Below are 8,746 nucleotides of genomic sequence, written 5' to 3' on the forward strand. Positions count from 1 at the left end.
CCATAGTTCCCGCAGTCTCCCGCGCCCATTGGGATTGTGGGTTAAGATCCCAGTGCCTGATGGGACAAAAAACATCGTCGCAGGTGGTTCTGGGTACAGCCTCACCTCTTCCCTCCCTCCTCCCTCCCTGCATGAAAGCAACGGATGGCAGACAACCATTTTCGCGCTTTTTTCCTGGGTGGGTGAACACTGCAGACTCCATACCACGGCAAGCATGGAGCCCGCTGAGCTCAAGACAGCGCATTCTCGTGGAGTTTATGCTCAGCCAGGACCAGAAAAACGAGGCGAGGAGGCAGCGGCGGCGGCAGCGCAGCGACAAGCATGATTAGGACATTGACATGGACATGGACACGGACACGGATACAGAATTCTGTGAAACCACGGGCCCCGGTGCTTTGGAGATCATGTTGTTAATGGGGCAGATTCAATCCATGGAACGCCGATTCTGGGCAAGGGAAACAAGCACAGACTGGTGGGACCGCATAGTGTTGCAGGTCTGGGACGATTCCCAGTCGCTGCGGAACTTTCGCATGCGTAAGGGCACTTTCATGGAACTTTGTGACTTGCTGTCCCCTGCCCTGAAACGCCAGAATACCAAGATGAGAGCAGCCCTCACAGTTGAGAAGCGCATGGCGATAGCCCTGTGGAAGCTTGCAACGCCAGACAGCTACCGGTCAGTCGGGAATCAATTTGGAGTGGGCAAATCTACTGTGGGGGCTGCTGTGATGCAAGTAGCCAAAGCAATCACTCAGGTGCTGCTACGAAAGTTAGTGACTCTGGGAAATGTGCAGGCTATAGTGGATGGTTTTGCTGCAATGGGATTCCCTAACTGTGGTGGGGCGATAGACGGAACCCATATCCCTATCTTGGCACCGGAGCACCAAGCCACCGAGTACATAAACCGCAAGGGGTACTTTTCAATGGTGCTGCAAGCACTTGTGGATCACAAGGGACGTTTAACCAACATCAACGCGGGCTGGGCGGGAAGGGTTCATAACGCTCGCGTTTTCAGGAACACTACTCTGTTTAAAGGGCTGCAGCAAGGGACTTACTTTCCGGACCAGAAAATAACCGTTGGGGATGTTGAAATGCCAATAGTTATTCTTGGGGACCCCGCCTACCCCTTAATGCCATGGCTCATGAAGCCGTACACAGGCAGCCTGGACAGGAGTCAGGAGCTGTTTAACTACAGGCTAAGGAAGTGCAGAATGGTGGTAGAATGTGCATTTGGCCGTTTAAAAGGTCGCTGGCGATCATTATTGACTCGCTCTGACCTCAGCCAAAGAAATCTCCCCATTGTTATTTCTGCTTGCTGTGTGCTCCACAATCTCTGTGAAAGTAAGGGGGAGACCTTTATGGCGGGGTGGGAGGCTGAGGCAAATCGCCTGGCTGCTGATTACGCGCAGCCAGACACCAGGGCGATTAGAAGAGCACACCAGGAGGCGCTGTGCATCAGAGAAGCTTTAAAAACCAGTTTCATGACTGGCCAGGCTACAGTGTGAAATATCTGTTTGTTTCTCCTTCATGAAAACCCGCCCCCTTTATTGACTCATTTTCTGTAAGGAACCCACCCTCCCCCTTCCCCCAGCTTTCTTTCAAACCAAATAAAGTCACTATCATTTAAAAATCATTTATTCTTTATTAATAGATTAGAAAAAGAGGGAGGGAACCCGGGTGGTATTTGGGAGGAGGATTGCTGGGAAGGAAAAAGCCACAAAGAAAAGGTTAAAAAAATGACAGCCTTTTGCTTGGGCTGTCTACTGGGGTGGAATGGGAAGGTTTACGGAGCCTCCCGCCCCGCGTTCTTACACGTCTGGGTGAGGAGGATACGGAACATGGGGAGGGAGGAGGGTGGAACAGGGGCTGAAACGGCACTCTGTTATCCTGCTGCCGTTCCTGAAGCTCCACCAGACGCCGGAGCATGTCTGTTTGCTCACGCAGCAGCCCCAGCATTGCATCCTGCCTCCTCTGGTCTTCCTGCCGCCACCTCTCATCTCGAGCGTCTCTCCTCTCCTCACGTTGGTCCCTCCTCTCCTCACGTTGGTCCCTCCTGTCCTCACGTTGGTCCCTCATGTCCTCACGTTGGTCCCTCCTGTCCTCACGTTCACTGGCTTCTTTCCTATACTTTGAAACTGTTTCCTTCCACTCATTCAGATGAGCTCTGTCACTGCGGCTGGATTCCATAATTTCAGAAAACATCTCGTCTCGCGTTCTCTTCTTACGACGCCTTATCTGTGATAACCTTCGGGATGGAGGAGGGAGGCTTGAGGAATTTGCAGCTGCTGTAGGGAGGGGAAAAAAGAGAGAATTGTTTAAAAAGCTACATTTTGCAGAACAATGCTTATACTCTTTCACGGTGACCAACACTATTCACATTACATAGCACATGTGATTTCTGTGCAAGGTCGCATTTTGCCTCTTAATGCTGAGTGCCTGTGGCTTTGCTGCTAGAGATCACAGGTCTGGGCAACAGAATTCGGCTTGCATGCGGCCATGGTAAGCCATTGTTTTACAGCTTCTGCGCCCTCCTTTCCCACATACCAAGCATAGCCTGTAGAGTGCTGCGGTTTTTCTGTTAACATTCATCATCAGCAGCAGAAAACAAACTAACCACCCCCCCTCTCGCCATGAATTCTCTGGGATGATCGCTGTACCCCTCCCCCCACCGTGTGGCTGGTATCAGGGAAGATCCCTGCAGGCACCAAACTAACCCCCCCCCCCGCCGCTGCCCCCCTCCCGCCATGAATTCTCTGGGATGATCACAGTACCCCTCCCCCCACCGCGTGGCTGGTAACAGGGAAGATCCCTGCTAGCCAAACGCGAAAAACTCAGGGCCAATTTCCCATCTGCGCTTGGCTAACTGCAGGGAAGGATTTATTTTCCGCCAGAGGCAAACAGCCCAGTAGGAACGGCCACCTCTGTCCCCTTAATTAAGTTCCCATATTTCAACCAGGTTACCAGGAGTGATATCACTCTCCTGAGGATTACACAACAAGATAAAGAACGGATGTTGCTTGAATGCCAGCAAACACCGGGACCATACGCTGCCAGGCTTTGTCAGGCAATGATACCAGATTACTTGCTGCAAGCATGGCGTGGTCAAGTGTCCTACCATGGAGGAGGGAATAAGGATGCACTGCCCAGAAACCTTGTGGCAAGGCTTTCGGAGTACCTCCAGGAGAGCTTCATGGAGATGTCCCTGGAGGATTTCCGCTCCATCCCCAGACACGTTAACAAACTTTTCCAGTAGCTGAACTGACCGCGAATGCATCCCAAGTCCTCAGGGCAAAGTAATCATTAAAAACCGTTTGCTTTTAAAACAAGTTTTATATTTTAAAAGGTAAACTCACCTGAGGTCCCTTCCATGGGGTCAGAGTCTTGGGTACTGGCTTGGGAGGCTTGGGAGGGTACTTCAGTCAGGGTGAGAAAAAGATCCTGGCTGTTGGGGAGAACGGAGTGCTGTGTGCTCTCTGCAAGCTCATCCTCATCCTCCTCCTCCTCCTCTCCCCCATCGGCAGAATCCTCAGGCGTCGCTGATGAGACTATCCCCGACCCAGAATCCACGATCACAGGTGGGGTAGTGGTGGCAGCCCCCCCTAGAATTGCATGCAGCTCGGCGTAGAAGCGGCATGTCCGCGGCTCTGACCCGGAGCGACCGTTTGCCTCCTTTGTTTTTTGATACGCTTGTCTGAGCTCCTTGACTTTCACGCGGCACTGCTCAGAGTCCCTATTGTGGCCTCTCTCCATCATGCCCTTGGAGATTTTTTCAAAAGTTTTTGCATTTGGTCTTTTAGAACGAAGTTCTGCAAGCACTGAATCCTCTCCCCATACAGCGATCAGATCCAGTACCTCCCTCACGGTCCATGCTGGTGCTCTTTTTCGATTATCGGCCTGCATGGTTACCTGTGCTGATGAGCTATCTGTGGTCACCTGTGCTCTCCACGCTGGGCAAACAGGAAATGAAATTCAAATGTTCGCGGGGCTTTTCCTGTCTACCTGGCCAGTGCATCCGAGTTTAGATTGCTGTCCAGAGCGGTCACAATGATGCACTGTGGGATAGCTCCCGGAGGCCAATACCATCGAATTGCGGCCACACTATCCCTAATTCGAAATGTTAAAATCGATTTTGGCGCTACTCCGCTCGTCGGGGTGGAGTACAGAAATCGATTTAAAGGGCCCTTTACATCGAAATAAATAGCGTCGTTGTGTGGACGGTTACAGGGTAAATTCGAATTAAAGCTGATAAATCCGAATTAAAGTCGTAGTGTAGACCAGGCCTTGTGTCCAGCTTTTCAAAGGAAATGAGGCACCAGCATGCTGAGGTCTCTTGAACATCTAGCCCATAAGCTTTCTGTGCCTCAAATCCCCATGAGTAAAAGGAGACTGGCTTTCTCTATTTCCATTGTAAGCTCTTTGGGGAAGGGACTGTCTCTTACTACAGGAATGTTTAGCACATTGGGGCCTGATCTCATCTGGGCACCTCTTAGCACTACTAGAACACAGATAGTAAACAAGAACAACAAGATGGGTATGTCCCTCACTAGAGACTCAGTCTCTCTTCATGTCTGTGGAAGTCACCAAAAACCAAGAGGTTTCTTCAGAAGAAACTGAATGTTCAAAAGCAGCCCGAGTATCTAATCGTATTAATCTCTAGTTGTTATCTAGCAAGTTTCACCAGCAGATCTCAAAGCTCTTTGCAAAGGAGGTCAGTATCTTTATCCCCATTTAATAAGTGGGGAAACTGAGGCACAGAGCAATGACGTGACTTGCCCGGGTCCTCTAGTTCAGATCTGGTCTAGGAGAGAGTTTCCATGGAAGGCACCAAGATGGGAGGGTGCTGAGGACCCTTTTATCAGATTTTGATCAGAGATGATCATCCTTCCAGCAAACTAAATGACTCCATCACTCTCCTCAGACAGTATCATTTCCCAGTGTAATGATTCTCCTTCCTCACTGTTCTCGTTGAAGAATCCTGTGCATGAAGAAACCAGATCTATAAATGAGAAGAGCTTGTTGGCGCTTTTCTGGCAGAGGAGGTGCTGTAGTCTTCATTGCTAGGGGTCTGGCTGCATCTGTTAGATGCTGTACCTCTCTTCCTGCTAAAAGAACCCATCAGATCCTGGCTGTATTTGATTTAAGGTTTTCCCAGCATTATGATAAGAACATCTCCCTCTTTCCTTTCAGAGCAGCTATTTAAGTCTCATTGGGCCTGTCTAGGGTGACCACATGTCCTGATTTTATAGGGACAGTCCCGATTTTTGGGTCTTTTTCTCATATAGGCTCCTATTAACCCCCCACCACCCAATCCCAATTTTTCACATTTGTTATCTGGTCACCCTAGGCCTGTCAGTGTTTGGGAGGGATCTTTAAAATGCAGCAGGAGTTTGGTATTGTTGTGCTGTTTAATCTAAATGCACTCAAAGCGTTCAGAAGATAATGCATTTTCCTAGCAGTGTATTTACGAAAGAGTAAAGCTCTGAGTGCTTGGCCCAGCTCCCAGAGGGAGCATCGGATATTGGCTGCACACACCGTAGATTGTGTTTAATTTCATCTTTATGTTTTCCCTCTAATTAATACCCGTGTGCTGGCTGGCGCACAGAGACTGCTTTATGTTGTGCCAGCAGACTTTAATAGTAACGTAATTTACACCGCAGCTTGTTGGAGCCGGGAGGCAATGAGATAGAACAAAACATTTTTCACAAGCTTTCTCGCTACCCCCTTGATGATTTCGCTTCACCCGTTAGCTGAGACCCAGCACACTCAGCGCATTAGGGCATTTCATGGGACACAGGAATGTAAATGCACAAGGATTCCATTGGACATGCCATTTCACAGCCCTCCCCAGCCCCAACTGTGCCATTTACTCGTGATTCCTAAGGAAAGCCTGTGAGTGAAACATGCACGGATTCTGAACAGCAAAGCAGCCTATGGACACATCAGCACCCAGAAATAGTGAGAGGGAAAGCGAAGGTAAAGAGGAGAGCCCAGTGAAGTGTCCTTCAACCAGCCTGCTTAGCCTAGTGTCCTCTTTGGTCCTATTACTTGTGTTATAGTAGACCTTGTGCAGGGCACTGTACAAACACCTAGCAAGACTCATAGACTTTAAGGTCAGAAGGGACCATTATGATCTTCTAGTCTGACCTCCTGCACAATGCAGGCCACAGAATCTCACCCACCCACTCCTGTAACAAACCCTGACCTGTGTCTGAGCTATTGAAGTCCTCAACTTGTGGTTTAAAGACTTCAAGGTGCAGAGAATCCTCCAGCAAGTGACCCATGCCCCATGCTGCAGAGGAAGGTGAAAAACCCCCAGGGCCTCTGCTAATCTGTTGATAGAGAAGGGCTAAGAAAATTTGCAAAAAATGCCTACAATTGATTTGACTCTTGCTAAAACCATTGATTTCTTTGCTTGTGGTATTAGCTTTCATCTGCAAATCTTTCCCAACTGTACTTATTTCTTCCCTGTACCGAACACAGCTGTTCACATCCTCATGTTCCACAAACTCTTGGTTATTAAGGGTAAATAGCGTTAATGGATTTGATGCTTAGTGATAGTTTTCCAAGAGAAAGGCAAAAAACTTCCTCCTGGAGATCAAATAATTACAGTCCCCTCCCCAAAGATGGGGGGAGAGAATATAAGGGAAGATGGGAGGGAAATATATAGGTGATGTAGGTTACCAAAATGTGCACAACAGGTCAGTAGAGGAACAGAACCCATATGTTCTAGGTGGTAGGCAAAGACCCTGGTCACTAGACCATACCAGCTCTGTTCTAAGGAAGTGATGATACTGCATCATTGAGGTGTCCCTAAGGTATGGCTACATTGGCAAGTTTTACCTGGAGTTAGTGATTGTGAGTTAACACAGAATCTGGACGTTCCCCAAAGGTTTGCTCTAGTACACACACATTTCTGTTTTTTCCTAGAGATCAGTGCAGGTTAACCACCAGTGTCTGTAGCTTGGGCGTGTCCAGACTAGCCTTTGCAAAGGTGTTACCCACCTTGAGTTAACTGGCAATCAATTAACTCCAGGTAAAACTGCCCAGTGAAGACAAGACCTTCCCCCAAAGCCAATCTAGCAGCCTGAGAGCTCTGCAGAATTAGGGAGACAGGGCCTAGCTCAGGTTATTGTATGTTACACAACTGCCTCCTGTCTGGTTTTTCCTCTAGGGCGATTACAGGACCTGGAGAGATGAGTCTAAAGGCCCTATAGGAAGTACAGCTCTGACCCCTGATTATATTAGGAACCTGCCTTGATGTGCCCTAGCTGTAGAAAGCAGGCAGGAGAGGTGTGTGGGTGACAGGCACACAGCCAAGCTGGGTCTGTGGAAGTTGGATACTGAATGAAGAGCCCAAAATAGGGAAGGAAGAACATGGCTTCTTGGGGGATAAAACCATCTCCCAGGAGTAGATTTAGAGCTGGGTCTGAGGCTGCAGAGAGCATAATGAAAAGCTGGGAAATGAGAGCTATTGTGAACACTGCTGGAAAAGCAAAAGAGAGAGTGTGGATCTCTGCTACGGAGCTGCCTCCTCCGCCCTCCTCCGGCTGTGAGAAACACACTAGCGAGTGACAGGAGCCTCCGGAGCCAAGTGGACATGACCCCCGCACCACCTCAGTCAGCAGACTTTGAGAGCGAGCAGCTATTTCCAGAGAAGTGTACCCGTCGTGGTGAGATGATACAGGGGAGTGCTGTGATCTGAAACCTGCCAGGGAGTGACTCGCTTGGGTATGTACCCTCACACGTGTACTGGTGCAGGCACACCTATGTGTATCCCCACACATCCATGCCAAGGGGCACATACCAACATATGCAGATCTTTGCAAAAGCAAAACTCAGCCTGTTGTCAGATGAGGTTTGGAATGAGTTGGAGAGTGCAGGCAGAGGGATTTAGCAGGGATGGTGGGAGCTGCAGAGGAGAAGGCTCTGAACATTAGCTATGCTGTATGGTGGGACAGGGAGAAGACCGGCACTAAGGGAGCGGCAGGCTAGACATTGAGTCAATAGATCTTAGAACTGGTGAGAAATTGGAGTGAGTGGAATCCTCAGCAATATAGCGCGGGGCAGGGGTTGGATAGATGAGTATGAGCAAGACGCTCCTTATCTAAGCAGCCCCCAGGGCACTGAGGGGGAGGCTGGGCTGTCTAGTCCCTGGAACAAAATTTAATCTCCTTGGATGCTCTGAACAGAGCACCCTGTCACCAGCGAATTGATTCACGGGCATGTGTTAGTACGATACAGGCTGCTGATGGCCTGTGAGAGGCAGATTAACGTTACTGAGTGAGTCACTAGCAGGCCTCTGCACTGTTCATGATCTGTCACCAACCCCAGCTTCTGGGGATGTTCCTCCCAGGGTTGCTATGAAGTGCCATGAGAAACAAAAGTGTGCCAGAAACGTGCCTGGAGTATTTTAGCAGGCAAAGCCATTGTTCATTGTTCCATCCTTCCCAGCCGGTTTGTATCACGCACTGGCCGTGCCTTAGTGAGGCCTGAAGAAAGTGGGGTATCTACCTGAATGTCTTTCTGCCCCTGGAGAACCAAATTCACTGCATTCTGAGTCAATCTATCCAAGCAAACTGTGCCTGGCTGGGGCATCAGACATTGAGCCAAACACTCTCTGATCCGTAATGGTCTAAATCACACTCATCGTAGTAACCGTTACTTTTAAGCATCCATAGCACGCATAACTCATGTCTGTAACTGCTTATAACATCTGCTGATCATTTATTAACCCTTCATACACCATTTA

General features: G+C 49.2%; 1 protein-coding gene across 1 annotated transcript; it reads right to left on the reverse strand.

Moving 5' to 3' along the window:
- Positions 1 to 1,612: 1,612 nt before the first annotated feature.
- LOC135981570 (SRRM2 protein homolog rsr-2-like) lies at positions 1,613 to 5,024 on the reverse strand. Its single transcript, XM_065584675.1, has 2 exons — positions 3,351 to 5,024; positions 1,613 to 2,282 (listed from the first exon to the last, which is right to left on the reverse strand). The coding sequence occupies exons 1-2, from the start codon at positions 3,895 to 3,897 to the stop codon at positions 1,726 to 1,728; spliced, it is 1,104 nt and encodes a 367-aa protein (XP_065440747.1). The 5' UTR covers positions 3,898 to 5,024; the 3' UTR covers positions 1,613 to 1,725.
- Between the last annotated feature and the right edge of the window lie 3,722 nt (positions 5,025 to 8,746).

Source organism: Chrysemys picta, chromosome 2 (genome assembly GCF_011386835.1).
Source record: "Chrysemys picta bellii isolate R12L10 chromosome 2, ASM1138683v2, whole genome shotgun sequence".
In the NCBI taxonomy this organism is placed as follows: Eukaryota; Metazoa; Chordata; order Testudines; family Emydidae; genus Chrysemys; species Chrysemys picta.

What these genes read in the sequence shown, in the direction of transcription:
- LOC135981570 (XM_065584675.1), bottom strand. Translation starts at nt 3,897, where the DNA reads ATGCAGGCCGATAATCGAAAAAGAGCACCAGCATGGACCGTGAGGGAG. An exon ending in CCCCATGGAAGGGACCTCAG is followed by an intron (nt 2,283 to 3,350) that starts GTGAGTTTACCT and finishes CCCTCCCTACAG; the next exon opens with CAGCTGCAAATTCCTCAAGC.